Source organism: Coptis chinensis, chromosome 8 (assembly GCF_015680905.1).
Source record: "Coptis chinensis isolate HL-2020 chromosome 8, ASM1568090v1, whole genome shotgun sequence".
NCBI classification, from domain to species: domain Eukaryota; kingdom Viridiplantae; phylum Streptophyta; class Magnoliopsida; order Ranunculales; family Ranunculaceae; genus Coptis; species Coptis chinensis.
This window is the reverse complement of record NC_141463.1, coordinates 51,895,949-51,909,646: the sequence shown is the minus strand read 5'-3', so window position 1 is coordinate 51,909,646 and position 13,698 is coordinate 51,895,949. Positions and strand designations below refer to the sequence as shown.

Here is a 13,698-nt window from a genome sequence, read left to right as displayed (position 1 = left end):
GACTTGATGTGTTAGTGTAGAATAGTTGTAGTAGAATATTCCACTCTAGAAGGTAGTTAATTCACCATGAAAATAAGTTTCAATTGCCTCACATGCTAATTATTAGTTGGTAAAGATTGCTATGAATAATTAGGGATTAAAAAGACCTAACTTTTATGTGAAAACATAAAGATTAGGGTTGCAACAAAATCTACATTAGCATATTAAGAATTAATCAAGGTGGAATCAAATCCCCATAATCACTACACCATAATAGGATATTTGCAACACGCACCTTTTTTGCTTTGCAACGCTTATTTATCGTTAGTAAATTGCCAACGCTAAATAAGCGTTGGCAATGTTGTAAAGCGTAGGTTTATTTGAGTGAATTTCCGGAATTAATTGCTAACGCTTAAAAAGCGTTAGAGAAGTGTTACAAATCCAAAAAACCAAAACAACTTCGAAATTTCAAAAATAGGGAAACAAAAAAGAAATCGCCGTCGGTACGTCAAAATAGAAAACCTCTCTTTCTCTCTCACAGCCGCTGGGTTAGGTTAGGGTTAGTGCGCGATGAGAGATAATAATAATAGGAAGTGGGCGGTGTGCAAAGTGTAAAAGGGGTGGGAAAAGGGTGATTCTCTAAAGATGTTCTTCCACATAGTGTTGGAACGAAATATGCAATTGCATCCTCGCCATTTCGGCCCCAATTTGCGCGAAAAGCTTGTTGCTAAGCTTATGAAAGATGTGGAAGGCACTTGCAGGTATTATTTCTTCAAGCTCAAAATAAAATACAATAACAACAACTAAAAACCCAAGCCTGCAATCTGTCTTTTAACAGGTACATCCTCAAAATTTGATCTTTTACATTATCATCACAATTGTTGTTGTTGTTGTTTTTTTAATATCATTATGTTTACATGTTGGGCCTTTCAATTCAACAGTTTTTTGGTTCAGTATCATGCTTTATGCTTTTTAGCTGATTGGGTGTCTTGAATTGATTAGTAGTGCTTAATTAGCTTGTGATTTTGTACCAAGATCTACCCTTTGAGCTAATTATATAATTCTACTGACGAAATTCATGATTATGATCATTGGTTTAGGGAAGTAATATATATTGGTGAAGAAAAGAGAGAGGGGATAAGTATGGCTAATAATACGGCTGCATTGCTCGTGTCGAGAGGGCAGCTAGTGATATGCTGATTGGTCCAGATTGGGGGTTAAATATTGAAATATGCGATATTATTAACATGGAACCTGGGTATGTTTCTACATTTTGTATAATTCAAGTTTATTTGTTATTGATCATAGCTTTACTTATGACAGTGCTGATGATCTAATTGTAATTTGTTTTATTGGAATGTTTTGTTTTGAAATTATAGGCAAGCAAAGGATGCTTTGAAGATACTTAAAAGCGGACCGAAGTAAAAATCCCAAGATACAACTTCTTGGTCTTTTTCGTAAGTTTACAATGGTTGCTCATATATTTCTTTCTCGGTAAATAAAAATAATATCTATTCGTATAAGAAAGTTGGAAGTATAGTTCTTAAGCCATCTTTTAGCTAAAGGATCAAAGAAGATACAAGACAAACCACTAGTGCCCTGTGATCAAATTTAACAGATTAGGTTCCCCATTTAAAGAAGAAATCATCTCATCTAATTTATTAGAATTGCAGTGAGGTTTTCTGCATTGTGAAACACTTAATTGATGTTGATAGCCATCCTACATAACCACATTTCTACCTAACTCATATGCTGTTAAGTTTTGTACTGCTCCCCTTCCATACAGACCATAAGTTGGCAAGTGTTGCATAACTTAGAGGCACGATGAAAGATGCTATATATGTTGCACTTGATGTACATTACCACTGTTAACACGGTGGAGAGCTAGGTCTTTCTAAATGTGAGATAATGATGCCTAGAGAATTTGGCACTGCATCTTTTGTGAGATTTCTTGTCGTGGAGCAGTCAAGGTGGTTTTGTTTCAACACTGGAACATATAAGACTCCCATACATACTTTTAGTGACTGGGATGTATGAGGTACCCCAAGAAGAGGGTTGAAAGCTCACAAGAAAAGGCGCATCCAACTCAAAACCAATTGGCAATGAGTGGAGTGGTTCCGTGATAGTAATTGGATAGGCTTTAAACTCACGATGTGGGACTAATAGCCTCAACAATGTTAAATCTTTTTAGCCTCTCTCTATACTCTTTGAGCTAAGCTATTCAAATAATTTATCTGAGCTAGTTTAAGCTATTATAAGGCTCCCACTTGGTATAGCTATTATAAAGACAAGTGTAGGGGTGAGACTGAGAAGGTTTGGATTAGTCCATGGAATGCCCCTTCTTGTAATCAATTGTTGCCTATAAGAAACATACAACAATCAAATAGTTTAACAGAGAGCAAAATTGCTGGCGCCTAAACCCATTTGGCCGACTTGTGCCGTTTTCTAAAAGGTTTTAGTCTCATACATATATCGATCTCCTCTCAGATGAGTAGGTGATACAAATCAACTGGTTTTGGCACATTAGTAGATCCTTATATGCAATCATGACATACTTTCGTCTTCAGAGTTTATGAATGATGTTACTTGTTCTTGAAATGTCAGGTGTTGGAGACCCTCAGTAAAAATTGTGGAGAGAGTGTTTATCAGCAGATAGTTGAGCGTGATATCTTACATGAGATGGTCAAAGTAGTGAAAAAGAAGGTGGTGTGATTTCTCCTTTATCTTATTCCTTTTGGATTTGCTATTCTTTTTTTTCTTCTTCTGTAGATTTGGTTTCTCTTTTCTCATTTCTTTATATCAATTTTGTAGCCTGACTTGAATGTAAGGGAAAAGATCTTGATTCTCATTGATACATGGCAAGAAGCTTTTGGGGGACCTGGAGGAAGGTATCCTCAGTACTATGCTGCATACAATGAACTGAAGGTGCTTATTCAAGAGTTTCTCTCCTATTTTTAGTTTGTCTATGCGACACTTATTTCTTATAGCTAAATGTCATAGACCACTAATGGATGCTTGTTTAACATCCAAAAAGTTATTAATTGAGTTGTCAGTATGGTTCTTTTCGCCCCAAAAGAATTAATATTCCCATTTCTCAATTATTGGCAGTCTGTTGGAGTAGAATTCCCACCTCGTGCAGAAAACAGTGTTCCTTTGTTTACTCCACCACAAACTCAGCCTATACTTCACCCTGCTTCAACATTTGAGGATGAAGCTATTGAGGCCTCACTCCGGAATGATGATTCTGGTATCAGGTACTACTCTTCGTGCAACAGTAACTGGTATTTTGGTGGTTCCCTGTGGGTACTGTTTGTAGACAGGAGCAGCTCCTGAAAAATTTGGCCCCTAGGTGGGACCGTGGGATCCCAAAAGGGGTACTCAAATGAATTATGCAGCTATGTAGCGTGGTCAAAACAATAAAAGACCACATTTCCATAGAAAAAGGAATAAAATCTGAAGTTGCTATTCTTTGTTGTTGTTGGGAATAATGAAGAGAGGAAATGAAAGAGCTAGGGGTTAATAAAGTTATCAAAGATAAAAAAAAGAAATGAGAAATGAACTGAGCTCGAGGAGAAAACTAGATCTTACTGGTGTTAACAGACTAAAAAAAAAACACTAAAAGGCATCTTGGGTTGTACAACTATGAGCCCCCTATAGGATCAGCCAGCCATGAATATATGTAGTACTTGCTTTTCGAGGTGCTTGTGTGGTTAGTGAAGCCCATGCTTAATACAGAAGTTTGTCGGGTACCAGGGTAGCTTTTTAGATCCCATGTATAATTACACACTAGTCCAGTTTTACTAAAATAATAATTGTGATTTTCCAGAAATAGTTTATAAAAAAGCAATCACTAGTCTTTTAATAGGAGTTTTTGTGTATTTCTTTGTTTGTGATGAAAGAGTTTTTGTTACATTTGACCTTTTCTCCTTTCTTTATTATTATTATTATTATTATTATTATTATTGATTTATTTTCTTTTAAATGCAGCTTGGAGGAGATTCAAACTGTTCGGGGATTAGCAGATGTGTTAACAGAAATGCTTAGTGCGTTGGATCCTAAGAGTCCCGAGGTAATTGTTCTTTACAGTTTTTGTATTTATAATATATTTTTTTGGACTTTTACCAAGCTGTACTCATTCTTTCCACCCTACTTTTGTCCTAGAAATATGTGTCTGCTACAAGTGTTGTACAAACCGGAAAAAACGGCGATTTGCAAAACCGGAAATGTACAACATGTGGTTTGTATCAAATCGCGATTTGAAATTGAAATCTTACGGTTTGGAGAGAGAGATGAGGGGGAAAAACAGTTTTTTTTCAGAAGAAAATTTGGGGAAAGTTAGAAATAGTTCTTATTTACATACCTTTAATTTAATTTTCTATTTTTGGTTTTGAGTTTTTCCATCGGGTTGCCATTGATGGCTTGTGACTCTGCTGGTTTTGTTTCTCCAATCTCCACCCAATGGAGAAGAAAGACTTTGCTTTGTGCACTCTTGTGAAGCAGGACAATAAAATTGGGACCACTTTAGTTAAAAATTTAGAACATCAAATTGGGGTGGGCCTAACGTTCCCTTTATATTATTATTATTATTATTATTATTATTATTATTTCATTAGCTCCTTTTCTTGTGTAATGTGCAAATGGGCCACTTTTGAGGACAAAAAACAATTTATTATTACTTGACTAGTCCCCTTTTCTTGTGTAATGTGCAAATTGGAAATTTTTTAAGGACAAAGTTCAAATGAAATGGATTGAAATTACATGAAGTTAGAATAAAAAATATTCTAACGCATTCATACTTGAGAAAACAATCCAACTACTTGCATTAGATGCATTAAACTTTAGTTTTCTTTGTCTTTTTTATGTGTAAAGAACCATCAGTTTTTCTTTTTTCCACACTTACATTTAACCTTATCTTTTGAGTTATGTTTGAATTTGAGGGACATTGGGCACTTGTAAATGTTTTTGAATCTGCAAAGCAATGTCCAAGACCATCTTCTCCATTTGATGACCTATCAAAGCAAGGAATAATTTATGAAAATCATGTAACTTCTCCATTTGATGCGTAGTAGTTATTGGAAAAGAATAACTTTTTTTTTCTGTATGTGTTTAAAGTGGTCGGCATGGATTTGTGGTAGCGATTACTGGTGTGGATAGCATCGGGAAAGGGCTAATTAAGTGATGGAGCGGGGTTAAATCACGTTCCGTCAAGTACCAATGTGTGGTTTTTCAACCTTTTAAAGGAGAGATTTTGGAAGCTGTGGTTACCATGGTTAATAAGGTACATTCTTTTCGTTATTTTTGAGTCAAAATTCAGTTTGTATGTTTTTTTGTGTATCCACGGTAATTTGTGTATATCTTGAATACTTGCGGATGGGTTTGAAATTTGGGCGATCCCGGATATTTGTATCTAATCACGTGAGTGATTTAACAAAGATCATCATTTTAATAGTTTAACATGTTTATAGTTAAAATGTCCAAGATGTTAAGGAAAGATAATATCATGAAGTATAATTTTATAAAGTTTGGTATTAGATGACAACCAAGATTGGAGGTAGATGTCTAGCTTGCTAGTTTCCTCGTAACGGATGAGCTTAGCGGTTTAGAATGAGTTATGTCCGCAACCAAAAAAAAGAAGAAGAAACAGTTAGACTATCTATCGAGGATATTACGCTCTCCAATCATCATCGCTACTCACCTTGACTATCAACATTATTTTGAAGTCTCCAAACAACTACAAGCATAGATAGTCTTATCGCATCCTTGGCTACCCCGCAAGCGTATGAAAACTTGAATCTATTTAATATAAGGATGGGATACACATAAATACCAAAGATTGTATGCATGATGATGTGTACCATATATGTGGGTGTAATACTTATTTTGTTTCCATTTATGCGTTTTCATTTTTTAGTTGATACCGACGATATGGAGTTCGGTCCGGTGATATTCCTAATTACACAACATCGGATGGATCGGTAAGTCTTACTTTTGATATCATTACACGGTTTAATACGTTGTAGTGTACACCGTGCCACTAGAGTTTATCTTTTGGGCTGATTAGGGTTAAGATACTAAAGAGAGAGGCGAGGTGCGTTTGAAGATAATTGGAACTCGAAGTCGATGCCACGAAATTGTATGCCTTCAAACACTTTTTCTTTTAGCATGAAATCGTTGATGAGTCCAAACCTACTTAGAGTTATACAATGCATCTTTGAACCTATGGCCTCTGCTCTACATTTTTGATTGCTTTTGTACTTTCGCCTCTACATGATCCCTATGATAGAAATTTATTGAAAATACTCTAGATCATTATAACTTGTTTTTGACATGCCATTTAGAAACTAGATTAGTTATTTAAACGCGTTCATTATGTCTATTATTCATGTCATTTAGGTATTGGATTGGTGATACAATAAAAAAAGTTCCAATAAAATAAATTAAGTGAAGGTTGTTATCCATATACATTATGATTTCATGATTATTTTTTGCTTGAATCTATGTAGATCTGTAGTGTGTTTACTTGTTTTCGTAGTAGTAGTATGTCCCGAAGACATTAAGAGGCTAGTTATGGAACTAGAAGTGGAAACTGTTTTTCAGTTTGTAAGGACTATAAGACTATTTAAAGCACATTAGGCTGAGATGGGAATTTTCTTGATTGTGTAGAAAGGACTTCTCACCATTAAACTTTCACTCAAAGATCTTTTGTGACATAAGAGTTGGATGACTTCTCCAACTTTTCATATCCTTCTTCAATATTTTCATATAGTATTGTTTTTTGTTTAATGTATTGCATTGTGTTGCTTGGGAATTGTCTTGATTGTGTTGTATTGTTGTTAGTCATTTTTCACTAATGGTGTAACCTTTATAAAAATAGATACCGATCGGACTTGGCTACCCGCAATGGACATGCGATTCTAATATTTGCAGAGTTCAAACTTTGGTGTACACAATGGAAATCAACGTATTTAGAAGTGACACTAAGATATCCATCCATTTGTAATTAAGTCGGCTAGATTACGAGTTGAAAATTAGTTTCATAAATCATAATATAATAATTATGTTGATTGTGGGTTGAGTTCCTTAATACATATTCTATGTGCCTTGAATTGATTCGGGCTTAGTGAGTTCCTTTTAATCTTATGGTGGAATAATCTTGCACGCCGCAGCACTTATCCGGCTTAGTGAGTTCCTTGTAACGCGCACACCCAATATGCTCTTTATATTATAACGGTCACCGTGTATGTTCAAGTTCAGGGTGAACTTTTGTGATAAGTGAATAAAGAACACACGCTTAGATATCCCTTTACCCATAGGTATATTCGTCTCAATATAATCACATAAAAGTGAGTGGCGAACCCACGGGTTATTACTAGTTTAAAACATTATGCAAACCTACGTTCCATGATATGAATTCCTTTGATCTAACCGTGCAAATTGCAAACTGTGGAGGTTTTCCTTTAAGCTCGATAGGCCAACTATATATCATATATTTAATTACTCCGTGAGGCAATTATTATTGCGGTAGGATGGAGCTTAAGTGTTGGTAACGTTTAGACTCCATCCAACCAAACATTGATCTTCTTCGGTTACCTTCAAAGATCTCGTGGTCATGAACATGGTTGTTGGCGAAAGTGCTCCCTCGAGGAGTTACTTTCTCCTTTGGTTTGTTCTATATATCATATATTTACAATTTTTATAATTGAATCCTTTTGATTATCATCGACATTTTGTTATGCCCTTGCGGTTCGCATTGGTACCATAAAGGATGATTTCTTGGGTGTCATCAATGATCCCGGAGCGGTGATAGTGGATCTTTTTTGGTCGACCTTTTTATGTTGCATGGAGTGACAAACCGGCAGCGATCTTGTTCCCTAATTTGTATCTTGTACAAGTCTCGAAAAAACAGTTCATCCATTTAGACTTCTTTCCTTTTCCTATTCAAGTGAAATGATGTCGTTGCTTTCGGTTATATGTTCGGTAATGGCTATTCAAATTGAAACAACTATTTTTAGCATGTTGACTGAATTGGCTTTAAAAAAACAGGTTCATTGTCTTTTTCCTTCTAAAAATTCATTTAATTTGAAGTGGAGATTCCTCATTGTTTTGGTGTTGTAATGGCGGTCGGTGGAGAGCTTTTTCGGTAGAAATTTCTACTACTTTATCGGTTCGGTATTTGAATCTCGAATTTTACATTTCTTTGCTATATGTTTGTCTCATGTGTAGAATTTCATAGAATAAGGCGATGCAATTTTTTACTTGAGTTTAAATGTTGAAAGCAAGTTGCTTTAAATTTTGGATTTTAGAATTTTGATGAACTTGAGTTGAATTTGCAGATGTACTTAGAATGTTTGGATAAATGTTTATATATGGGACTTATTGCATCTGTTTTCTGGGCAATTATTCTATGTTTGATAATGCATGTTGGTAAGGGATACCCCCTATTATTAGTTGCAATTAGGGTAAAGAAATAGAGAGAGTAGTAGGGTATCCCTGACGCAATTAGTTGGTCGAGCTATGCATATGAAAAATTGTTTGTTTATTAGTTTAGACTTTGGAAAATGCTAAAACTACTAGTAGAGAAAATTTTGTATTAAATGTTACACAGAAGTTTGCTCCAAAACATTGTATTTTTCCCTCAAGTCAAGTGCATTAAATTATTCCAGAAGCAAACCAACGTATGTGGTTGTTATTTTTAAGTGGGCTAATTATACATCTATGATACGTCAAATTAATTTTTCTTTGTATTGTTATTTTCTAATGGCTACTCATTGTATTGATAATCCAAATTGGAGAGTGCAACAAGGAGATGCTACTTGCTAGAGCGATGGGTTGAGGGCGTAGGTAAGGGTTTTCGTGGTAGTGGAAGGGAATTAAGGCATTGAGCTTTTTGGGTTTGAAGATGCCAAGGACTTCCTAGAGTGAAAGGAAGATTTTGAAAGCAAGGGTGGTTTGTTTCGTGGGAAGTTTGCTTTTTGTCCTTAATTTTGTTTGCTTTAATTTGGAGTGAGTTTGTAGCTATATATATATTTGTCTAAACCATTCTTGTATTCATTGGATTCTTGTATTCATTGGTTATTGTAGGTTTAGCTGGTCTCCCTACAAAATATGAGATTTTTTTTTTTATTAGCAACCCATCAGCAACGGTTTATAACCGTTACAAATGAATTTTAAATTATTTTTTTTAAATTAACTAACAACTTTGCAACGGTTAAAAACCGTTGGTAAAAATTTTAACAAATTACCAACGCTTAAAAAGCGTTTGAGAAATTTCTGTTTGCAACGCTTTGAATTTCTGTTTGCAACGCTTTTTAAGCGTTGGAAATTTCTATTTGCAACGCTTTTTAAGCGTTGCAAATATTTCCAACACTTTACCGACGCCATATTTGCAACGCTTAAAAAGCGTTGCAAAAATTATTAGCAACGCTTTTTTGCCGTTGCAAATAGCCTGTTATGGTGTAGTGAATACTTTTCTTCTCATTCACATCTTCGTATTTAATTACCATAGTATAATTTAGAATATCTTAATTAGTTATTTTCACCATATTAGTATAATTAAACCATTGCTCTCACGGGTATTATAGAATTGTTAAGTTAATGAAACTGTTACGTTTAAGCAACTAGGAGTGGAATGAATTCTGACTCCCGTTATTACATAATAATTGAGAGTAGAACTTTGATAACAACTAGCGTAAATTCATGCGTTTACTTATGCTGAGTTTAATTAGTTAAGTAGAAGTAAAAGCTTATTTTCATTATTATCAGGGTTCTACTTTTAGAGATGCCCATGATATCTCTAAGCTTGTCTATAGTAAGGGCATTGGTATCGAAACGAATTTCTTTGTTGAATGATTTGCTATTGTAAGAAGCATAGAGATAGCCATTGATAGAAACTGGTTACACTTATGGGTGGAATCAGATTCACAAGTGGTTATTTATACTTTTAGATCTAGCTTATCTATTCCAATGCAAAGTAGATGGCACGTCTATTCCAAGGTTTCCAAATGAGCCGAATTTTGGTAGAGTAGCTGTCCATAGTTTGTTTTTTTAATAGAGTTGAGGTTATGGATGACCTCTACCTGTATTGCGTTCTAATATATATACAACCTTCTTTGTCCTCCTCTACAATGTTCATAAGATCCATGTTTAGGGGAGGTACAAAGTACTCTATTACATCTTCCTTTGCTAAAGAAGCAAGGTAATCTGCAACCTTATTGGCTTCTCAATATACATGAATGAAGCTAACATTGTCAAATAGGTGCAGCAGCTCTCTTATAGCCATGGTTATTGAAGCTTTCATATAGTGGTAAGTTCAAAGTATTTGAATGAGGTTGACCATAAATTATTTAGAACTTGAATGAATGGGAGTTTTGAAGGAGGAAAGGTAGATTTTTTTAGCTTTTAGGACTTGTTTTTATTAACTCTAGTTGCATTGAAGAAAACTTGAAAGGACTTTGTTGATTGAATGATTGAAAACACAAACTTGAAAGAAATAACTTGATTGAAAGGAAGAACACAACTTGAAAGAAATAACTTGATTGAAATGAAGAACAAAACTTGAAAGAAATAACTTGATTGAAATGAAGAACAAAAAGTAGAACAACTTGAATGTAAATTACTTGAAAAATAAAATCCTACACTACTCCTACATGACACTAGAATAAGTCTAGGTACTTTCTCTCCTCCTAATTTTTGGTTCTTATACCCCTACTTTTACAAAAGTCTAATTTGCCCTTTCCTTCTACAATCAAGACACCTCAATGTCCAGCTCACGTCATACCCGCATTTGGCTATAATCCTGGTCATCCAATTTGGTGTTGGAGGAGCTGCAGGTATAAATTGCACATGACTCAACTGATCAGCCCCCAAATGTGTGTTTTATTACCTTTACAATACTTTAATTATGCCCTTCTTATGCTTAATGAATAGACAATTTATAGCTTTTGCTACCGTTTGCAGGATACAGGCCATTTAGGACGCATATTCCTAATACGTGCATTTTAGTATGAAAAGGATAGCTATTTACGCTGCTTGGAAAGATTCCAACTTAGGAGCAAAAGTGACAGAAAGTCAAAGTCAAAAGTCAAAGTCAACTGTCAAAGTAAACGACTCAAGGCTGAAAGCTATGGACTCAGGGACTTAAAGCCAAATTCAAGAATTCTATTATATGGGCTTAGGTCAAAAGCCCACAAGGTTGTTTCTAGAAGGAAGGGCGTAAATGTAATTGGTGTTCTATATAAACCAAAGAGATGTAGAGAATTAACCATCCAATGTATTAGGGTCCAAACCATTTGGTTTGTTAGGAGTAGTGTAACCTAAATTTACATTAAAGTCTTTTTATTTTATTTTATTTACTTTATTTGCATTTTCCATTGTTGTCTTCAAGTTCCTTTCCATCCAAGTTTGATTTCATTGTTGTTATTTCAAGTTCAATCAAGTTTTCATTCTCTACAAGTTCTTCAATCAAAGTTTTAATCAAGTTCTCTTTCACTACAAGTTCTTTTCATCGAAGTCCTTATTTCCATTCTCTACAAGTTCAAATGAGTATAGCCTTGTGAGTAGATAATCACCAAACCAATTTCATTCCATGTTTTGATTCAACAAGAAGTTAAAAGCTAGTTTTCATCCCTCTACAAGTCAACCAATAGTTTAAGATTGAAAGTTATTCCAAATATTCACAAGAAAGTAGGAGAGAAGAGTTACAAAGTTTAGTGTTTCATCAATCAAAGCCATCCTCTACCATAAGAATTTAAGATGAACAACAAACCCAACTCTCACTTTCTCAATATGTCAAATGGCTTTGTCGTCATGGATTCAATTGGGAAGAGGAAGATAGAGAAAAACAACACTCATTGGACCTTTCTTCTCAATCTTCATTTCAATTTTTTTTATTTTTTTATTTTTTTTTAGTTTTTTTTCTAAATTTCGTTACTGATGTTTCATTTTTGTATGTTTCCAGTACATTTTTGCGCAAACGGAGCCCGACAGTAGCACGAGACGAATCACCAAAACTTGCTGTAGAAAACAGAGCGCAAACAAAGCAAAAACTCGTGCCGTGCCTGTCACACGCTCGCCCACGTGCGAAATGCACCTGCAAACTATTTCCACGAGTCCGCATACGACATGTAGCCATGAACCATTTCCCCACGTCCATGTACGACACGCGACCGCGCCTCGTTCACCCACACCGCACCTCGATTTTTTCTAGTGAAGATTATGTTCGATCAAAATCTTTGTATGTAAGGGATCTATACTTTCCCCTAGTTATTTTAATTCAACTGTTAATAGAGAAAAAGTAGATAGATTTGCAAAGTTTGAGTAAAAAAAAAAAAAAAAAAAAAAAAATTTGTTTATTTTCACTATTTGAGAAATGTTAGATTTTTAGGATAATATCATATTTGGATATTATCCTTATTATGTTTTTTTATTTTTTTAGTATTAAAATAATAATAAAATAAAAATTAGGATAAATACAAAATAGTTTAAGTTTGAAAGTTTAGTCTTTTGGTTTAAGTTTATTTACCAAGAGTTGGTGATTCAACCAACTTGGACCAGTTGGATGTGCGTGACACGAAAGAGTAGTACCATGCGCGCACATCACAACCCAACTTGGGGGTTGAAGTTCCAATATTTGACAAACACTTTCCAAACTTTTACCTATTTTGTTTAATTAGTGAATAGTTAATTAGTTAAACGTAGTTAAATTTTCGTGTTTACCGTTTTCATAATTTAAGCCCACGAAGGAAAATTTGTTTTAGGCCCAGGAACGCAACCAATTGTAATTTATTGGCTTTGCCAACATTTCGACCCGACTTGTGGGTCTTAGTTAGATCAAACTTGTAACCGTAAGGAAAAGCTCGAATGGTGGGTTGACATGCAAGACACCAAACACTTCGTCAACCCCACCACGTCGCCTTCACCCCAAGGGTCGTGTACGCACACCTTGGGCAGTAATTTCTAACCCTCCTCGCTACAAAGAGTAAGAGGATACTTGTGTGTTAGTAAGCATACTTGGATGATTGTGTGATTTACATTTTAGTCTCGTCTTTACATTAACGCTAAGGCTAAACCCGAGCCTTAAAAGAACAAAAAGTGGGATTAAAACCCACTTTAGAACGGACGTTGTGTGCAATGTTTATTACATAGACCAAATTAAAAAGGTAAAATCAACCAAGCAGAGCCAATTTAGTCGATCACGTCCATCAGGACAAACATCTAGCATGAACAAAGAGAGCAGTAAACTACCAGATTCCAGTGGACCAACCACCTTCCTCACTCCCCTCCTTCAGAAATACCGTGGGTGAGATTCTTGTTGGCATACCATCTCGTGAAGTAGCGATCTTCTCCCTCGATGCGTGTAGTTCCCAAAACCCAATTTCTCGCCCACTGTTAAATTCAAATAGGGCATAGTTTCCAATCTATAAATATTGCATGCAAACTTTTCAAAAACTTTAAGATCACAAATGAATTTATGCAGATTGTGCATCATTCTTGTTTGAGCATTCATGTCTTCTCAATATGCATCACAACCGTCATGGAATTACAATGCAAACCTAGAACCTTGTTCTTGTTATGGTAGTCTGTATCATTGGGAATCTCAATGCACATCATATACAGAGTTCGAGCCTCCTACAAAATATTCTTACGATTACGAACCTCAATTTTCAAATTTCCATAGTACCCAATACACCCTAGAGTTTTCTAATCATGCAGACAATTCAT

General features: G+C 35.0%; 1 protein-coding gene across 2 annotated transcripts; it reads left to right on the top strand.

Annotated features, from left to right (window-relative positions):
- Positions 1-2,550: 2,550 nt before the first annotated feature.
- Positions 2,551-5,152, top strand: LOC147481873 (TOM1-like protein 3). 2 transcript variants are annotated; one of them, XM_086577744.1, is made up of 5 exons: positions 2,551-2,682; positions 2,791-2,904; positions 3,088-3,233; positions 3,967-4,048; positions 5,092-5,152. In XM_086577744.1, the coding sequence occupies exons 1-5, from the start codon at positions 2,659-2,661 to the stop codon at positions 5,131-5,133; spliced, it is 408 nt and encodes a 135-aa protein (XP_086433870.1). In that variant the 5' UTR covers positions 2,551-2,658; the 3' UTR covers positions 5,134-5,152. The 2 variants fall into 2 exon arrangements, with proteins under 2 accessions (XP_086433870.1, XP_086433871.1); XM_086577745.1 differs by lacking the exon at positions 5,092-5,152 and adding an exon at positions 4,372-4,419.
- Positions 5,153-13,698: the final 8,546 nt, after the last annotated feature.

Bases quoted from the DNA above. Each gene is read 5' to 3' on its own strand.
- LOC147481873 (XM_086577744.1), top strand. From the start codon at position 2,659: ATGGTCAAAGTAGTGAAAAAGAAG. The intron at 2,905-3,087 runs GTGCTTATTCAA...AATTATTGGCAG, and splicing joins CTGCATACAATGAACTGAAG to TCTGTTGGAGTAGAATTCCC. The intron at 3,234-3,966 runs GTACTACTCTTC...TTTTAAATGCAG, and splicing joins AATGATGATTCTGGTATCAG to CTTGGAGGAGATTCAAACTG.